Source organism: Pteronotus mesoamericanus, unplaced genomic scaffold (genome assembly GCF_021234165.1).
Source record: "Pteronotus mesoamericanus isolate MK-2021 breed Mesoamerican mustached bat unplaced genomic scaffold, CSHL_Meso_final contig_33, whole genome shotgun sequence".
Lineage (NCBI taxonomy): Eukaryota > Metazoa > Chordata > Mammalia > Chiroptera > Mormoopidae > Pteronotus > Pteronotus mesoamericanus.
Genome location: NW_026555135.1, coordinates 608,767 through 628,967, shown reverse-complemented (window position 1 = coordinate 628,967; position 20,201 = coordinate 608,767). Strand labels below are relative to the sequence as shown.

Here is a 20,201-nt window from a genome sequence, read left to right as displayed (position 1 = left end):
ATGACCAGGGCAGACTTCATAGAGAAGGTAGCCTGTGATCTCACTTTGAAGGATTTCCCTAGACGGAGAGTTTAATACTTAAAGCTTAGACTGTTTTCCTGTCTTAACTAAGTGACGAAGGAGAGGTAGAAATATATCTCTGTGCACATGATGGCAGATAAAACAAAAATATGGAGAGCTATTCCATGATGAATATTCAGCTGAGGGGGACGTGCTGGTGCCAACCCACGTCTCCACTCCCAGATCCTCACTCCACCGAGACTCACGAGGAATTTATTGCTCATTTTAATCACACCCAGAGAATGAATTGGCAGGAATATTAGGCAGATAGACCTATCATATATATTTTATTTGCATATCCCAGTGACAGAATCACAAGCACATTTCCTATCTCTATATTTTTTCATTTGCTTCAGGGGTAGCTGGGGATGCAGTACTCCCCTGGGCCCCCATTCAAGGCTGCAAGCCTGGGTGCTCCCGCCAGAGCTAAAGGAAGCTTTCCAGGAGGGAAGGGGTGAGGTATGCAGGCGGGTAGGATGGTTATGTTCCTCTGGTTTAGGGTAAGGAAAGACCCTTCCTTTCCCTGCCCAGCCTCTCCCCTGCCATGCATCTCATTTTGAGTGCCAGTGCCTAGCCCTGTGCTTGGCCCTGTGGAGGGGAAAACACTGTCTGACCTTCATCACGGCACACTGTGCTTTATGGGGAAGTTTTTTGCATTGTCTTTTCTTTGTTTTTAACTTCTTAAAAACTTTTTATTGAAATATATTTGTATAAGGTTCTCATATTATAAGTGTACTGTTCAGTGTAGTTTCACAAACGAAATACACCTGATCAAGACATAGTCTACTACGGGCTCTCAGAAGCCCCCTTCATAGTCCCTTCCAGTCGTTCCCCATCCCCCAACATAAGAATTATTCTGACATATTTTAGCTTTACATAATTTCAAAAAATAGTACAATGAATTTCTATAAACCCTTCATCCAGATCACCAGTCGTTAACATTTATCACACTTGCTTTATTACTTATATATGCATAAATTATACATAGAGATATACTTTTTCTGAATCATTTGAGAGGAAGTTATACCCATTATGCCCCTTCATCTCTAAATACTTATATGAATTTCCCAAAAAACAAGAACATTTTCTTATATAACCTCAATACAATCCTCAAAATCAGAGCATTATATTAATACTACCTTGACATCATAATGAGTACAAACCAGTTATTTTGTAGCCTGTCCCTCAATTCAGGTTTGTTTAATGTTTCCTTATAATTCAACTCAGATTATGTATTTCTGGCAAGAACAACACCCCCTGGTGTTTATTTTCAATAAATTCATTAGGTAGGCCTGTGCTGAAAGTAAAGATATGAAATTTGTTTTTTAAGTCTCATCTCCCTAAATAGACTCTGAACTCCCTGAAGGCAGGGAACAGGCCTTATTTCCAGGGTGGAATGTGTAGGCATTGGAGTCAAACTACAATGATTAGTGTTCTGTCTCTATTACTTGCTGCCAGTGGAACCTTGCTTTAATTTACTTTATCTCTGTATATTGAGGGATGAGATACTCTGAACTTAATAAGGTTGTGAGGGTTAGAACAGCTGGTCCCAAATCAAGCAAGACTCATCAATGGATGCTAAAACTAGCGAATGGAAGTTTGAGGAATAACAGGATATTTATATAGTCAGAGAATCACCCCACACGATACTTATTAATCACAAAGGGAAGAATGATAATGGAGAAACCTGGCCTAGACCACCTTAACCAAGTGATCAAAGTTAACGTCACCAGTTACAGGATACAGTAGCATCAGGTGCCTCCTGATTTGATGCACTGAGAAGAACACAGCTCATTTCCTCACTTCAACCCCTGCTTGCCCCTCTTAACCATCTCTCACCAGTCTTGTCTCTGGACCAACCCAGCTATTTGCAGAGGAATGACATGACCTGATTTACATGGAATCCAGGATGCTGATACAGTGGTCACCAGGCTGTTGGGACTGATGCCTGCCCTGTGACCAGCCTTCCTCTACAGAAATGTGTGCTTTATGAGCTAGTTCAAGAGCCTTTCTTTCTTTCTTTCTTTCTTTCTTTCTTTCTTTCTTTCTTTCTTTTTTTTCTTTCTTTCTTTGGAAAGGGAGGGTGAAAGAGAAGGAGAGAAACATTGATGTGAGATAGAGACATTGACCAGTTGCCTCTCATGTGCACTCCCAACTGGGGACCAAACCCCAACCCAGACACGTGCTCTGACCGGGAATCGAACCAGTGACCTTTCAATTTGCAGGACAATGCCCAGCCAACTGAGCCACACTGACCTGGGCTCAAGAGACTTTCGTGTCCCTTGGGTACTTCTCTCGTTACCTATTCTCCTCTTCCATCTCTTCTGTATCTCCTGGGCCCTCTTGTCATCATTCCCCAACTCAGCATTCATCTCTCTCTCTCTCTCTCTCTCTCTCTCTCTCTCTCTCTCTCACACTCTCACACACACACATACCCGACCCCCCCCCCACACACACCCCTCCTCAGGTCTCATCTGTTGCCCCCTGGTCCCCTTTGTTGGCCTCTGTACCCAGCTCTCTCTCTCTCTTCCCCAGCTTCAGGGCATGGTAGAAGCCCTGCCTATGATGTAGGTTGGGGCTGGAGTCAGGAGGATGGGGCTTATCTGAGTCTATGAGCAGCCAGTGGGCTCTGTGGCCCTGAACTCCCATGGGAGGCAAACTGCAGCTTGCCCTCTTCTCTTTCCTCCTCCATACCTCTCCCATTCTTGCCCATATTCTCATTATGCCTGCCACCCCTGCCCCAGCTGCCCTCTCAGTGAGCACACTGCCAGGTTCCTTACCAGACCTGCTTCCTGAGAAATACCCAGCAGTAATGGTGTCTGACATACCCCTTCTCCCTATAACTTTCCCCTGCAGGGGCACCCAGTCCAGCCACCTCTGAGCGAGCCCCACTAGGCTTTCCCTTAGCCTCTCAGCACTTTCCTGTAAATGCACTCACAGCCAGGAGGGGTGCCATATTAAATCAAGAGTGATGGAAACCAGTGGCCGTGATTATCTAGCCAAGATGTAACATAGGGAGCTGGTTGCTGCTGGCTCCAGGTGAGGGCTTCTGAAGCTAATTGCATATGGCTTTTATTAAGAAGATGATCACTCCTCCACTTCTGCTGTCCTGGGTGGCTTCTTCCTAGTGCCTCTCAGCCCAGTACCTTCTGCTTCTGTAGGCTGGGTTACCTACTTATCTTCGGTAGTGGAACCCAGGAAAAACATGGCCTTGACTTTAGTTCCTGTAGCCTTCCTTCTCATCTCCTCAAAAAGCCAGGAATAATAGTAGCCCATCTGTGGAGTCCTTCCCAAGTGCCTTTTCCCATTCTCCTCTCTCTTCTTTCCCAAGAAGAGTATATATAGACCAAGTATTTTCCTTTCCTAGGTTCTCCGCTGGCTAGCTTTTCACAAACCTGGCCTCATAGTTCCTGCCTTAAAAAGTCATTAATTCAACACATTTTTTTTGATAGAGAGTCTGCTAGGCATTAGGAAAAGAGTATGAAGCAGTAATCTTCTACCTTGTTTAATCATAATATCCTATACATTTTTGTCCAAAATTCTAATGCATTTTTCAGAAGATTTTTCTGAGTTGATATTTAGTGCTCCAGGCTGATAAAAGAATCAGGACATGCTCAGATTTAGGCCATGGGTTAAATCTTTCCGAGGACCATCTAGAAAGCTCCTGGGAAACCAGCCAGATCACGATGTAACTTTTCCCTACCCTCACCCCCGTAGAAGTCAAGCGTCCTTTTCCCTTGCCCAAGAAAATAACAGGAATTCTAAGACACCCTAAAACTATGACACTGAAGAAGAGTTACAGGACATAGAAATGTTCCCTGGAGAAAACAAGGAGAACTGGGTGATTGTACCCAAATTAGCAAAGTGGCAAGAAAAGTCATATTAGGCTTGGCCTGTAATAAAGTAAAAAGATAGGTTCTGTTTTATGATGCCCCACAGATCAATGGGTGGAAAGTACCTAAAGGCAGAATTCTGTACCACATAAGGACATACAGTAGAGGTGTCCTCAGAACCCTGTTGGTGTTGGGACTGTACCCTGCTGGGTTCCTAGGGGGAAGAGTCAGGAGCCACTTCTGGGGCAGTGGGGACATTCAAGTGGACTTGGGTCCTGGCTTCTGCTTGAGCCAGAGCACCTCTTTATGTGTGGAGCTTCATGCAGATTAAATTCGTTTAAAGGGCTCTAGTACCTCCCCTTGCCCAAGAAAAGGCACTGCGTTACATAATCAGTTATCAAAATATAGCAAAGGACAAGTAACATTTATCAAAGACCTCCCAAGGGCCAGGTGCTATGCTCTCTATTTGAGTCTCTCATGTACCACTCCTACATACACATTCACTGGGCGTGAGAGACTCTGCCAAGTGCTTTGTATACATTATCTCATTTAATCCCCACCAGCATCCCACAAGAATCCTGCAAGGTAGATATCAGTACCGTCCTCATGTTAGAGATGAGGAAACTGAAATTCAAGGAGGTGAATTAAATTCCCCAGGGTCAGCTAGCTAATAGGTAGATGAGGTAAGGTTTGAATTCAGTTCTGTTGGAGCAAAGGTTATTCTTTTTGTCATGCGCCTTGTCCCAAACTTCAGGAGCCACACTTCACATGGGAACAATTGTAAGAATTAAATACGATGCTATGTATAAAATGCTGAGTACAGTGCCTGGAGCACAGCCCCTAGTCCACAACTAGTAGTTGCTTCATTCAGTTGGCTACATGTATTGACTCCTTCCATGAGCCAGGCCCTGTGCTAGGTGCTGGAGCTATAGAGATGGATAAAACATATAGCCTTTGTCACTAAGGACCTTATGAACTAGTAAGGAGAGATAAACAGGCAGTTAAATAAGAGTTCCGCGGGTCCTGGAGCAGACACAAAGCCTTATAGCAGGCTTCTTAGACAATACAGTGTTGAAGCTGAGATCAGCAAGGCATTAAGAGGTGGGTGGGAATGGAGGAGACTTTTGCGGTGAGGGAGCAGTGTGAGCAAAAGACCTAGAAACGGGAATACCCATCACTGAGGGGAAGTGAGGAAGCAGGCACAGCAAACCATTGCAGGCCAGCTTCCATCGCTTCGAGCTCCTCTGTGGTCCACCTGACTGCAAGCCGGCCAGGCCACTAGCCAAGGCCGTACCAGCCGGTCTGTGTGCATCTCACCATCAGAGCCTTCCAGCCGAGTGGACCTGAGTGCTGAGAGGGGCTGGGTGGGCAGGGAAGAGGAGGAGGCAGATATATGACTGGAGTCGTCAGAGCCAGGTGATGTATGTGGCGCCTGAGGGAGCTGCACAGTGACACTCTGGATTCCAGCCGGCAAGCGTTGCTCCGCTGGGATTGGCGCCGAATTATTGCTCCATATGAAACCCCAGGACTGATGGGAGCTTTCAGTTACAGACTGATAGCAACAACCAAAATTGGATTGTTTGCTATTTATTTTTTTTAACTTCTGTCAAGGTCACTACTGTAACAGGAAAACACTGCCCAACCAGCAGGTATTTTTCATCCACTCTGCCCACAAGAGCAATCTGCAGCCACAACTTTTGTGACAGGGCCTTACCTTGGCAGCTTGCTTTCTAGAAATCTGTCAGCACTATAGGGGTCTAAGGGGAAAGGAGCCTCCTGAATTCCCTACTCCACACCTGCTCTCCTCCCCTGTCTCCTGGCTTCTGTTAAGTGCTTTCTCACTGGGCCCACGCAATCACCCCTCCCACCTGGTCTACACAGTCTCACAACTTCCACCTGGCCCAGTACTCCAGCTTCTTTAAGCATCCCATCTCCCAGAAAGCACCCCTAACACGTTCCACACTTTATGTATCCTTTCCTTCTCTGTACTCCTACACCATCCAGTCTATCTGTTAATTCCTTTTTATATCTGTCATCAAATTCATTTTTGCAGACATTTTCACCAGATGCCTCTATTTGTGCTAGGAATAGCAGTTAGTAAAAAACAGTGCCTGCCCTCAAAGAGCTCATCGTTGATAATAGCGTACATATTCATAAACATGCAACAAAATTGTTTCCAAGTAGATCAGGGGCGTTTTTTGGGGGTGGTGGTGGTAGTGATAGGTACAGGGTAGAAATGGGCATGCATGTTCTGGAACTGTGAGGAAAATGGTTGATTCTGCCTGAAAAATATTTGTGCACAGACCCTGCCTCACATCCCCTGCCTGACTTTGAGCTCCCTAATGGCAAGGCCTGGCCATCCTCCTTCCTCACAGTGTGACCAGGCTCAGGAGTGCCTGCCTTTACTGAAGCGGGGCCGGCACAGGCTGGGCACTCAGCATCACCAGAACCTCCCAGGAAGCAGACCGCAGTTCTCTTCACTTTCCCCGCCCCACCTTCCCATCCCTCCCAGTGCGCACAGGGCTCAGCACATAGCGATTGCTGAACAGTTGTGTCTAATTGAAATGCAGCGTCATTGAAATGGAGCATGTTCATAGCCCTGGGTTGAAAGCCAAAAAGATTTTCAAGAGAATAAATGGAAAGGAAAAGGAACCTATATTTGTAAAGCACTTCTGCGTGCTAGCCATGATGCTGGGCACATTTTATACATCATCATATTTAATCCCTGATTAATAGATAAAACTGAGGTGAAGCAACTTGCTCCAGGTAGTAAGCACATTTTGTAAGTGATATAACTGGGATTCAAACCCAGGTCTTCTGTCAGACTTTAGAGTCAAAGGTTAATTAAGCAGTAGTACTTATTTTACTAGTAGGATGAGCCAGGACCCTGGACAGTGGCCACCAGAGGTAAGGAGATAGGGTGTCAGGTGGAATGAGGGGACAGAGGAAGGACTGCGCCTGCAGCGGTCATGAGCCAGAGCTGTGCATCTAGATTCCTGGAGGGCCAGGTCTCTGTTTTATCCCCTGGATCGGGGATGGAATAGAACTAGGAGTCTTTTGGGGCCAGCACTCCTGAGCCTCCTTCACTCTCTCCCCGCAGTATCAGGAGAAGCAGCGGAAGCGTGAAGCTGAGGAGCGGCGCCGATTTCCACTGGAGCAGCGGCTGAAGGAGCACATCATTGGCCAGGAGAGTGCCATCGCCACAGTGGGTGCAGGTGAGTGTGTGAGGTGCTAGCCAGCACCAGAAGGTCAGGGGAGCTCATGGTCTGCTGCAGTGAAGTGTACATCCTACTGTCACCGCACTGTGGGGCGGTGGCTAATAGTATTACAGCTTAACATCTGTTGAGTACTTTCTATTAGGCATTAAGACAAAGCTCTTTGCATATGCTCTGTCGTTTAATCTTTATAGCAACCCTTTGAGTTTGGTACTATTAAATCCCCATTTTACAGATGAGGAAGCTGAGACACAGAGCACTTAAATAGTTTCTGAAGGCTGCTTTTCCTATATTTACAATTTAATTCTTACCTTTACCTGGTCCACTGTTTTCCACGTCCCTACTTTTCAGGTGGGGAAACCAAGACCCAGAGAGAAACAGGAGCATATCCATAACAGGTAATGCAGGAGCTAAGCCAGAACTAGAATTTCTTCTGCCGCTGGCTCAGTTTTAGAGAAAACGTCCTGAACAAGTTTTGAGTGCCTTTTCCTCCACCCTAGAAGTTCTTATGTCCCATACTTTGACCCCTGGGAGCCATACTGCCCACTGGTGTATCCAGGAACCTAATGCCTCTCCTGCCCATGCCAACCTCAATGACCCAGGTACATGGCTCCCTTGGGGTGACCTCAGGCAGACACAGCAAAGGCAGAGGAATCCTGTGGTTCTCAAAGCATGGTCTCTGGATCAGTATCATCAACGTCCTCTGGGACCTTGTTAGAAATGCAGATCGCAGGCCTCACCCGAGACTTCTGGAATCAGAAACTGAGGATGGAGCCCAGCGACCGATGTTTTAACAGGCCCTGCAGGTGATTTGGATGCTCAGCTGAAGTTTAAAAACCTCTGTTCTATCTCAGTCAATCCCACTCATGTGTTGCTTGCCTCTTCTCTCCAAGCATTTGGTCACACCAGATGCAGTTCAGCAATGGCCAAGGACGACACCAGGTTCTGCTCACTGATAGAGGAGATACCGGGCTGAAATTGTGGTGCCCCTCTGGGATATCCTGGGGTGGATTTTTCAGCCCTAGGAAACCAATTAGAGGAATAATGGAAAAATGAAAGTGGTTGTCCCTGTGATACACCAAACCCAGCCTGATCTTCATCATCCTCACATATACCATTGGGACTCATGTGACAGCTGTGAGCCCTTCATCAAGGGCCTGACCCCGTCAACAAATAAAAGTAGCCTAATGACCAGAGCTGTCTCACCAGCAAGAGGTCAGCCGGCTACCTCCTGGCACAGTATTTTTTAATATATAAGGTCCAACTACTTAGGCCCAAACCGCACCAAGCTGCCCTTTTGGGTCTAGATATAGACACCCACCCTCAGCCACCACCTTGAAGGTGGAAACCTCCCACTTATTTGCCAACATCATGTATTAAGTGGAGGGAGGGGAGACCCCGGGAGCTCTTGGGGGTTGGAGAGAGGAGTAGCCTATGCAAGATACAGATTACCTGGGCAGAGACCTGAGACAGCAAGCATCTCCTCCTGGAGTCTCCTGTCCATTTTGGGCCAGGACTGCATCTGCCATCATAGTGTTTTTCCTCTGCTTCTTACATGACCCTTTCCCAGCAGGCTGCCTGCTCCTCTGACCTCCTGCTTCTCGCCAGCTTCTCAAGCCCATAAGATACGTAGCTCTCAGAACTAGGAGCTGTGGGGGCAGGGGGAAAGGGGGTAGGACAGACATTGAGATGGAGAGAATTTGACCAACCTGGGCTTAAGTAGCAGGTCAGCACTTACTAGCTGTGCCATTCAGGCTGTTCACTTACCTTCTTTGAGCATCAGGTTCCTCCCCTGTGTACTGGGGAGCCAGATACAGGCTGCCTGACTGTAGAGCACATGACCTTTCCAGTGTGTGCCAGACAGCTCTGAATAAAACCTAGCCCCTGTCCTTAAGATGTTTACCGTCTAGGTTTGGCCACTGTGCTCTTTAGGTTAGGCCCACAGCAATTTCTTTCAAGTTGGGACTGATCCTTAGTCCTCACCCCAGGCTGGCCTCTGTCCCTAGTCCTACAGACCTCCACTGCCCCAGCCATCTGTCTCCCCTGGCATGGACCCAAGCAGGAGTAGATGATTCAGCTCCCCACCTCCCAAGGGCTGAATGTCTACCCTGAGTGTTTCTGTACAAAGCTCCATTCTGTCACCCAAACTGCCTCAGATCAAGAAGGTCCTACTCTTCGACCTGCGGTGTGTAGGTTGACCCTGCCATGGCTCCAGTGACCCAGAAAAGACAGAGGCTTTTGAAATCTGGGGTGTGTGTGTGGTTGGTACATAATCGCCTTCCTTTATAAGGCAATAACCATGTGCGCACCTTGCTAGGAGCCCTGCAGCTGGGGATCACACTGGTAATGGTTAGATAATGTTCAGCTACCCACCCAGGTGAAGCCTGAGGCACTCTGTGGGTCAGCAGCCTTCCTGGGTTCTCTGAGCTAGAGTCAGATGTGGGCTAGGGACTGGCTGGGTGGTCTCTGCCACCCCAGGGGTACCATGATGATGGGCAGCCAGAGAAGTGCCGCAGAATGAATTGATTTGATAAATGGCCATTTATTACCCTTTCGAATTGGCTGAAACCAATTTCGGTCACATCAAACCCTGGTAAGTGCTGGGATATTGATTTGTGCAAAGTAATACAGTGAATTTATCAGCGTGATCCCCAGCTGCAGGGCTTCTAGCAAGCCTGGTACACAGTTACCACCTTACAAATGGAGGAGATAACGCACCAGCCCCACATCCCTGGCCCCGGTGTCCTCTCTGGTCTTCAAGAGTCACCGGAGTCAAAGCAGGGCCAACCTACATACCATGAGCCAGAGCCTTGGCACTGAAAGCCAAGTTTCCTTCCAGAACCCAGAGCTGTTCTTCATCATGGGGTGAAGGTGGACGCCTACCCTGTGGGGCAGACCTCGGGGCAGTTCAGAGCCTCTGTTTCCCACCGTCCTCCTCAGAAGGGCAGCCAGCTGTCTGTTCAGCACATTCAGAGCTAGGCTCCGCACCCCCATCCCCAACCTGTCTACCTCCTGTGTTCCTGTCTCAGTAAAAGTACCACCATTCCTGCTCTCCTAAATAGAAAGTGAGATGCTTCCTCCCTCCTCCCCCTTTAAAGCCCCTTAGCAAGTTCTATCCTGTTATGTCTTAAATGTGTCTTAAACCTGGCCTTTCCCCTGTGTTTTTAATACCACTGCTCCAGCTCAGGCCCTTTGAAGCACACGGTAGCCTCCTAACTGGTCTCTCTACCTCCTTTCCTTCCAGTATAATCACCTCTGTCCAGCTGGAGTGAGCTTTGTAAAAACTCCCCTGTTTAAAATTCTTGAGTGGCCCTTGCTGCCGAGGCCCAGCATATAAGGCCCACCCTTGCTGCTTCCCCTGCACTTTGCACTGCGTCCACTGGTGATGCCACCAGCCACACCAGCTGCTTCTACTTCCCTGCACATGCTGGGTTGACCTCCTGCCTTTATTTGTTGATACTGCCCTCTGTTTGGAATTCCTATTATTCTGGCCCTTTCCCCACCCCAGCCCTTGCCTGTCTCCCATACTCTGGCTGGCTTTTACTTAGCCTGACTCAGTTCAGGAACAATAATAGACTATAGACTTCTGAAGACAGAGACCATGACTGAATTGTTTCTGTTTTCCCAATTCCTGGCATAGCACTCTGCTCAAAGTAGATGCTTAGTGCAGTTTGTTGAATTAATTAATTGGATATGGCCCCTTGTCCATCTCTGTGATGTGCTCTGAGAAAAGAGAAGCTATAAGCCTGCTTTCTAGTAGTTCACAAGCATACTGGGAATGCGACTGTAGGCAAACAGTTCATTATAACACCCATATCCCTTGGTGGACAGGATGTTCCCCAGACATGCTCTGAGTAACCTCCTCTGAGCAGAAGGTCAGCGAAACACCCGGAAGCTTCCCTGTGGCTTCCTCTGATGGGGGGCCTGTCCCCAACAACCGCTGTACCTGGTCCCAGTTGACTTTGAAGCCCTTGAACTTTGTCGGGGAAGCTCTACCACCCCAACAGCTCTTCCTTGCGGGGGCCAGGCCCGAACTTAGACTCTCAGCATCAGCTATGTGCCACACAGTGGGCACATACCCTTCTATCTCATGCTTCACTTCCCTCTTTGACTAATCCAACACTGTCATCTTCCCAAGCCCCGCATCTTCCTGGACCTCCCTTGGAGTCCTGTTTCTGATATGAGAAATACATCCAAGTCATTCCTGAGTTGTGGAGTGACAGTGATTAACATAGAGAAGTGCTTGTGTTTCCGCCTGCACACCCCACCGCTTCACGTGTGTCTCCTTTGCCCCTGCTGTTCTCATTGCCTGGACGGCCCTGCCCTTCCCCTGGCCTGCCAAGACACTCAAGACCCAAGGCTTCCTGTGGACACCTTTCATCACTGCACTTACCACAGGGCATCAGTTTGTATGTCTTTCTCCCTCCAAAGGTCAGCAGCTACTACCTCTCATTCAGCTGTTTCCCCAAGATTGGGCACACAGATGTGTAAAATACTGTTGAACGTTAGTGAAGGAAGTTTAGTCCATTTAATACTCTGCTTCTCCTCAACACAGATTCTCGCCTCCACCGCTTTCTGGAACAGCGTCGCTCTTCCCTGCAGTAGTGCCTACCTGCAGTGCACACGGGCACACACGCACATACCCACAAAACGGGTGGTTTCAGCAAAAAGCTTTCCTTGCATTTTTAACATATTGACTACTCAGTAAGTAGCAATAGTCTGCCTTCAGAAAGATAAGTCCTTAAAGACTAACTGTTCTCTCCTTGCCCTCCACACTCGAGGCTCCTGTATCCACTCAGTCCACAGGCATTTCATGAGCACTTGCTGTGCTCCTTGAATATACAAGCTGTAGACAGGAAATTGCTAATGGACATTCAGGTGACTCTCAACCAGGAGAGTCCCTCTGCAGGACTGGATCCCCTGGGAGATGCCACAAGCATGGGACACCAGTTTAGTTTTAAAAAACCTCCCACATTAGATCCGTAGAACATACCAGGAAGGAGTCAGCCCAGCCAGACTGTCGCAGAGCCTTGAGCTGACGGAGGCACTGGGGTAGAAGGAGGAAGCAGCTCTTTTCCCCTCGCTCTGATTTTGTACGTGCTGGGTCTTCCTTTCGGGGATGACTGCCTGGCTCTCTCCCACTCACTGTTCAGACACAGGCGGCAGTCAGGCACAAATGGCTCTTCCCACACTTCTCCCAGTGCTTCCATCCTATTTGCAGCCCACAGTTTTCATAGCCACATTCTTTTAAAAGATACAGACCTTATTTTAAGCATTTTTTGGAGGTGCCCCAGCACCCAACACAGAGCTTATTTGCTGAACAAACGGATAAGCTCCCTGGAGAAGATTTAAAAAGAGAAGAGAAACTTTTTCACACTAGGGTAGTAGTAACCATTTGGAGCCATAAAAGACTCTTAGGTTCAGGCCTCACTTTTCTCTGTAAAATGGGAGGTATCTGTTCTTTCCTTCTCGTGATTCCAGAAAGACTGAGAATTAATTCATTTAGTCAGCAAGCATTATACGGCTCTTAGGCTATTCCCACAGGCCCCTCTGAAACTAGAACTCCTGGCACCTGCTCCCACAGAATGCACAGTGAGATTGGAGCACACCCTCCCCCGGACACAAAGGCCCAGGCGGATGAAACCGCTTATACTGCCCCTCTCTGAACCTCATTCTCCTCTTCTGTAAAATGGAGATAACACCGGCTTCTCAGGATCATTAAGGAGGAAAGAGATATTCTGTAAAATACCAAATGACTGCTGCTGCTGTGACTACCATTATTTTTATTCTTATTCTTATTTCACTTCTTGCAACTTACAGAATGCTTTCATAACCATTAACTCCTTTAATCTTGTGCAGGGCTGACTTAGCCTGTATTGTATTCCTATTTTATAGATGAAGAAACCAGGGCTCAAAAGAAATAAAAGTCAATCAGTTAGTAAGTGGCAGGGGCAAGGCTCCAAAGTAGATCCTGTAACTCCTACTTTCTGCACCTCACCACCCCAGAGGTGAACACAGACCAGAGAAAACAGACCCTGGGAATAATGGGGTAAATGTTGGTTGCTGAAGTTCATCAAAAAGGGTTGCTGCGGGTCCTGACCAGTGTGTCCCCGTTGGTTGAGCGTCGTTCTGCAAAGCAAAAAGTCCCCAGTTCAATTCCTGGTCAGGGCACATGCCTGGGTTGCTGGCCTGGTCCCCAGTTAGTGAGCATGTTTCTCTCACACATCAATGTTTCTGTCCCTCTCTTTATTCCTCCCTTCCCCTCTCTCTAAAAATAAATAAAATCTCAAAAAAAAAATAGTTGTTGCAGGTAAGTTTTAAGATAGTCCAGTAGTGGTAGACATGGCCAGGTGCTCTGGTAAGGGAGGGACCCAGCAAGGAGGCACTGGCACTGGCCCCGCATGTGGAGAAACAGGCAAGCCTGCTTGGAACTTGCAGGGATGAGAACAGCCAATGAAGTAGACACTGGCATCACCTCGAGCCCAAGAGCATAGTTCAGGGGACAGGGGCTCTCAAGACCCTGTTTTTGAATGGCTGCTTGAGCCAGACGGTTTTCAAGGTGAGGCAAGGGTATGAGGAGATGCTGGGACAAGCAGACTTCCTTTCCCTCCGCTCCTCAAAAGCCAGCCATAGCTGGGGTATAAAGCCCAGGGTCTTTATTTATTTACCTGTGTTACCTTGAGCCAGTTACCTAACTTCTTTGTACATGCTGCATCATCTATAGAGCAGGAATCAAGTTCCCTGCCCTGCCTGCCTCATAGATTTCTAAGGAGGTACAAATGAAGTTATGTCTACATAAGTTCTTCAGAGATCATGAAGTGTTAGCAGAATAAGATGCTTCCTTTGCTGGTTCACAGTGAGGGCACCAGTACCTGTGGCCACATCCCATGTGGGCCTCTTTAGGTTTCTGTCTGTCCAAGACCCTGCCCTGGCCTGACAGGACCCTCCAGGTCCCCAGCCTTGGTCCTCAGCCACCCTGCCAACCACACCCCCGGCGCCCACCTTCCCCAGTCCCTCCTAGCTGCTTCCATTTTTCATTCTGTCGGACACCATCTGCTTGGCCGTTTTTCTCTTCAGATATTATTAGAAATATCCAGAGTTGTAATTGTTTAATGGTTGGCATTTCGCCTGTTTCACGGGGGGCCCAGATCAAGCCCACCCCAGACTCATGCCCTGGGTCTGGCAGAATTGACCAGGGACAGCTGTGCAGTGGAGTCTGCCTGGAATTATAAAGAGCTTTCTCCCAGGTGCATTATTAGAAAATAAGGAGAAAAAGATGGCCCCAGGCATAATCCAATTCCACATTCTCCATGGTGTGTTTGAACTGCATCGCCCAGCAGTATGCAGCTCTCGGTGGGCTGGATAGCTTCCCTGTAAGAGAAGTCTAGATCAGCACCTCAGGTATATGACACCTGGGGAGCCCTGTCCCTTATCCCCAACTCAGGCCACTTACCTAAATGATACCATGGCATTTCTCCCTTTCCAGATACCCCATGAAGCCTGAACCCAGTTTATGCTCAGCTTCTTTCAACCTAGACTCTCAATTCAGCCAACTTAAGGAAGAATTTGACTCCTTTCAGAATATCACTCTCAACAGGCATCTATACATAGTATTCGTAAAAGTCTAGCCTCTGCCATTATACTATCTCTACCTCCCCAAATACCCGAGCCCTGGGTTCTTGTTTCTCTCAGGACGCCGCAGACTCCCTCTCAGCCAGGCTTGGCCTTGTTCCTGTCATCCACAGCCCTTAGGTACTTATGAGGCCCCTGGGTTCCCTGTAGAGCCAGGCCTTACAGAGGACCAGGCCAGTTAGTGTGGAGATGCCTTGGACCTAGCGCAGGGGGAAGGCTGGACTGCATGTTCTCAGGCCCCTCTCAGGATTTTCAGGGAGTGTCTCCCAGGCAGGCAGAGTGACTGCGAGGTCATGGTGTCCATGAGGTTGCAGTTTCCATCTGTTTCTGCTGAGGCCAGGACTGGAAAGTACTTAAATTAGCAGAATTAGAGATTACAGTGAGAAAGACCACAACATGGACCTGAACTCCTAGTATTTGAGGCCTTTGTAATCTGATCCTACCCACCACTGCTCATGGTCATTCCTGTTTCTCCAAATCTGTTACACTGGCCACCTTTGCCTCTCCGGATCCTACCCAGCCTCCGTTATACATCAGTCCTGCCTCCAAAAACGCACGCCTTTGCCTCTGTAGCCTCTTCTTCTTTTTTTTTTTTTTTTTTAATAATTTTTAAAAATTTTTACTTACTGATTTTTGAGATAGAAACATTGGTTTGTTGTTTCACTTATTTATGTATTCATTGGTTGATTCTTGTATGTGTTTTGACCAAGGATCAAACCTACAACCCTGGCACCTTGGTACGATGCTCCAACCAGCTGAGCTACCCAGCCAGGGTGCAGCCTGATCTTTGGATCCCAGCCACATGGATCGTACCACACAGCATAGTATTTAGGAACTTTCTACCTGCAGAGTGGCAGACACATCCCTAAGACCATCAAATCTTTCTCAGTTGACTTGATTTCCAGGCCTTGTCCTCTGACATATATCCCTTTGCTAATCTTCCCCTGTCTGGGGACCAGACCATACATGCTGTTTCAACTGCAAACTGACCTTGACATTGCACAGCACTCTGTCCCCTCCCGCTTCTGACTGCCGTGTAACCATTAATGCAACCCAAAGTGATACTCACTTTTTTAAGCAGCCATATGTGACACAAAGGCCAGTTTAGAGAGAGAAGCAATTCTACCATCTCTACCAGTGAACTAGTAATCTAGTTGTGTGATTTACATATGTCTCATCTCTTGCCTCAGTTTCCTGTTCAGAATAATGAAGCTGAGATTTCCCTTTTGAGATGTATGTGCAGGTCCTAAGTAATAAAATGTTGGTGATTTTTCCAACTGTGCCTAGGAGATAGCATGCAATAAATGGTTCATTTTCTGATGGTTCTGCCTCATTCTGTTCCTGCTCTTATACTTGAATGATGCTTCTGAGTCTTATTCTCCCACTCTGTACTTGGGTATGTAATTTCCTTACCTTAAAAGCACAGCCCTTGCTCATACACTTCCTCCTGAAGAGGAAAGGTCAGGTCTCATTCTAGCAGAGCTGCGCCCCTAAGGAACCTGGTACAGATCTATCCCATTCCCCCCACATACCCAGTGGCCATGGTTATTGGAGAGGCTAACCAAATGGCTCACTCTTCTGTGCCCTGAGCTCCATGCTACCTTTGACTGGCTTCCATAAAGTGTGCTTGACTGTATTTCCAGACCAGACCTTGGTTTCCCCAAATCTTAAAGAGTCTAGAGCTCACACTCCATATTCCCAGGGGCCTGCTGTGGGCTTCTCCCTCTCCCATTGGCATGGGAGGCAGGCTGAGTATCCCACCAGGGGTAAGTAGATGGGTAACCAGCCAAGAGCTAAAGTTCCTCTCGAATTCTCCTTCACCAACCCCCCACTGCCTTCACCTCCATTCACCATCCACCCGCCTTTCAGTTTCCCTGGCAACGCTGAGTGCTCATCCTGGAAAACTTTATCCGAAATCTGCTCTGGGCAGCTTTCCAAATCCATGCTAACCTGATTAGGTATCTCTAGGGGCCTTGCCAGCTAATCAGATTAGGCAGCACTAATGGTAGTGAGGACTTTGAGTGGGCGCAGAGCAGTAAAACATATTGTATACTTAGTGATAATTATCCTGCCTTTTGTGTCATTGATTTATCTGCCTCCCTCCCCGTCCCCTGTCTTGTGTGTTGGTTGTAGCAATCCGGAGGAAGGAGAATGGCTGGTATGACGAAGAACACCCTCTGGTCTTCCTCTTCCTAGGATCATCTGGAATAGGTAATGGGAGCAGATCAGTCAGTGGGGAAGAAGAGCTGGGGGCGCCCCAGCTGCTGTGGGCCGTGGTCAGGCTACCCACCTCTGGTTCAGCTCCAGCTCCTAGTACAACTGCCTCCACATTGTGGAGCCAGCAAAAGGATCATCTGACACGTTAGGAATAGCTGGAAGGATACCCCTCCCTCTGGAAGCGGGGGTGCAGGGCCTAATTCACCTGGAGGATGAGCCCTTCGGGGCCTAGTAGCCCTGTGCAGCCACTCTGCATCCCCTGAGGCTGCCCTGTGCGTGCAATTAAATCAGCTCCACTGCCCAACACAGCAGCCTTATTCAGTACAATCTGAGACGTAACCTGCGAGGAAGCTCAGGAAGGTCCCTGATGGCAAGTACAGTGCTAGGTGCATAGCAAATTGGTTACAGTAAAATGGGTTGGGTGTCTTTCTAGCCAGTTGGACTGAGGCACTCTCATCCCCTCAGGCTCCCTCAGCTCCACCACCTCCTGCCATTGTCCTGATGGGGAATTTCATGCATTTTGTTGCCTCCTCTTCCCCTTTAGCACTTTTATGGGCTTACCTCTCCTTCAGGTATGGGGTCCAAAAAAGTTTCCACCACCTCAACATGAGACTATAGAATTTGACATCCTATACTACATAGTGACTTGCAAAGGCTTCTTACCAAATGGCCCTTCAGAGCCGCCACTTTGGTATTGACATTTCCTCTTTATATTACCAAGAAAGTCCATGAAGCCTAGAAGAGGTACCTCCCTGACTAATTGGTCTGCGGCTCCAGGCCTGGCTGGATGGCAAGATCACAGGTATCTGGAGGCATGCAGCACAGTGAGCCACGGGGCCGGGGTGCTCCTGGAGAGGCAAGGTTTGTGCTGAGCTTCAAAGGACAAGTTGGCTCTAGATTTTGAGTTAACCTCCACTCTTGGGATGCTGCTACAGAGAAAAAGCCTCAATCCCCATGCAATTCAGACTTTGATTCTGGTCCCAGCTTCACCCTTAATTCGCTTAGTGACTTTGGAAGAGTCGCTGACCCTCTCCAGGACTCAGCATTTCCATCCACAAAACATTATTTTCACTGTCCATGCATTTCTAATATTCTTTCATTCCAGGAGATAGTTATCTGCCTAACCCAATTCCTCTCCCTTTTTTCTTACTAGGAAAAACAGAGCTGGCCAAGCAGACAGCCAAATATATGCACAAAGATGCCAAAAAGGTAAGGGCTGGGACCTAGGCCTGACCTTCGGGCCATTGAGACCTCGACACTCCTGCTAGACCAAAAACTGCTAGGCTTCCTGAATCTGGCGATAGCCAATCAAAAAGATAAGCCCTGGCCCATGAAGCGGGCTTCAGCTGTGGCCCCAGTTTGGCCACCACTTGCCCCAGGAATTTGGACAAGTTAGCCAACTTCTGTGTACCTCAGTTTCTTCTTCTAAGAAATAGGAAGAATGCACCTTTCCCTGCCCTGACTCTTGGGGCACTTGGGAGAATCTAGTAAGATTCATCCATATGATATTTTCAGGCATCTACTCTGTGCCTGGTATTATACTAGTTCCTAAAAAATGTTTATTCAGACATCCTCCTTGCCCTGAGACACTGAGTCTGGAGAAGGAAACAGCTTTAAAAATATGCCACTACTGCACACCAAGGACGTGCCAGAGGGGGTCTTGGGGCCTGTAGGAGAAAACAAGTAGGAACAAGAGGATGTCTTATTACTTCTTTCCATCCCACACGAGCTTTTAAACAGCATTTCTTATGTCTAAGCTGTGGGGTGGTCACAGGCCACTTTTCCCCAGACTCAGAGCTTTGGATTCTCCATAGGAGAGGACCGCCCCGTCTCCTATTTGTTCAGACTCTGGCTTTCCAAGGCCTGCTCAGTTTGACTTTCTAGGCTGACAGGCAGTGCTTTCATGCAGAGAGAAATGTCAGAGAGAGCACTCCTTGGAGACTGCAGAAACATTTTATTGAAGGCCAAACATTCTTTCTACCAGCTTTCTCAATATGGAGGCTGAGGTCCCCCTGCGCAACCACCGGAGGTTGCCTATGACCCCAGGTGCCCTTGCCTCATTTCTGTGGAAAGCCTCCCCATATGAGCTGACAAGAATTGCTCAGGCCTCACCAGCCACACTACCCCAGCAGCAGATGCCTGAGCGCCTCCTGTCCTGCTTCCAGCCTAGCCACCCCATCTCCACCTTCTTGAAGGCCTGGCAGCCACAGAAACAAGGTAGCTCAAGCTATATCCTCCTGAGCTGCATCTATGGCTTTCTCTGCCTAATAAGTAGCTGAAGCTTTCTAAGCCTCCCTGGCTGTACCAGTAGCTATGTTTTACCTCAACCAAACCCAGAGCAGACCCACTTGATAGGCAGGCAAGAAGCAGCACATGACGTGCTAATATGCTCCAACTGAAACAGCATTTTTAGGACAATTCATCAGGTTGGCAGCGATTGAAACAATTAGCACTCTGGAAAGAGCCATAAACTAGCAAGACTATTAGGAAAGATGCAGTTACAGGCAGGAACCACCTGATTAGGGATGAAGAATTCTGAGTGTTTTAATTTTAATATTGTCAGGAAGGTTAATATTTAATTACAAATTATAATCTCCTTATCCAAGCTCTCTCAATGTCTTCTTACGACTTGTACCCAGTGGGAGTAGAAGGAAAGTATCTGCTGACTTGCTGGTATAGAAAGGAGAAGGAGCTTGTGAAAAGACTGATGATACAGCCTTTTTTCAGTTGGAACATCAATTAGTTGGTGGCACATTTACACCAATGCAGGGTGTTCTGATGGCATCTTTCAATACATGCCTCACCCAGGAGAAGGAAGTAATGCCATCATTGGAGGCAGTGGGCCAGGCGGTCTAGGCTCAAGCCAGTCATCCCTTGACACAGGTTCCAGTTCTGCTTTCTGCTGGCCCTGCACAGGTTACTTTACCCCTCTACGTGTCGACTCTCTTGTCACAAAGTGAGGCTATCCAATGCTCTGTCTGTGGTTGTTACGAGCATCAAATGAGCTCAGGCTCTAGAACACAGTAAGTGCCTGTTCTCTTGCCTCGTATTTGTTTGTCACCTCGTACTTTCCACAGCAGTACCCCATTAACTATTTCATTTCATTCTCTGAGGAAAATAGCATAGATAGTAAATTAGATCTACTTTTCAGATGAGAAAACTGACCCTACAGCATTAAGGGGTCTGCCCAATGTCAGCTGTTAAAGGAAAAAGTAAAATCAGAATCTAGTCTTTCACAAGTATA

At 47.8% G+C, this 20,201-nt stretch overlaps 1 protein-coding gene across 3 annotated transcripts in view; it reads left to right on the top strand.

Annotated features, from left to right (window-relative positions):
* Nucleotides 1–20,201, top strand: part of CLPB (ClpB family mitochondrial disaggregase) — a 142,600-nt gene that overhangs the window by 109,516 nt on the left and 12,883 nt on the right. For all 3 annotated transcript variants that reach the window (XM_054576225.1, XM_054576224.1, XM_054576226.1), the window contains 3 exons: nucleotides 6,994–7,108; nucleotides 16,874–16,951; nucleotides 18,111–18,166. In XM_054576225.1, the coding sequence (XP_054432200.1) occupies nucleotides 6,994–7,108; nucleotides 16,874–16,951; nucleotides 18,111–18,166 (249 nt within the window). The remainder of the gene's footprint in view (nucleotides 1–6,993; nucleotides 7,109–16,873; nucleotides 16,952–18,110; nucleotides 18,167–20,201) is intronic.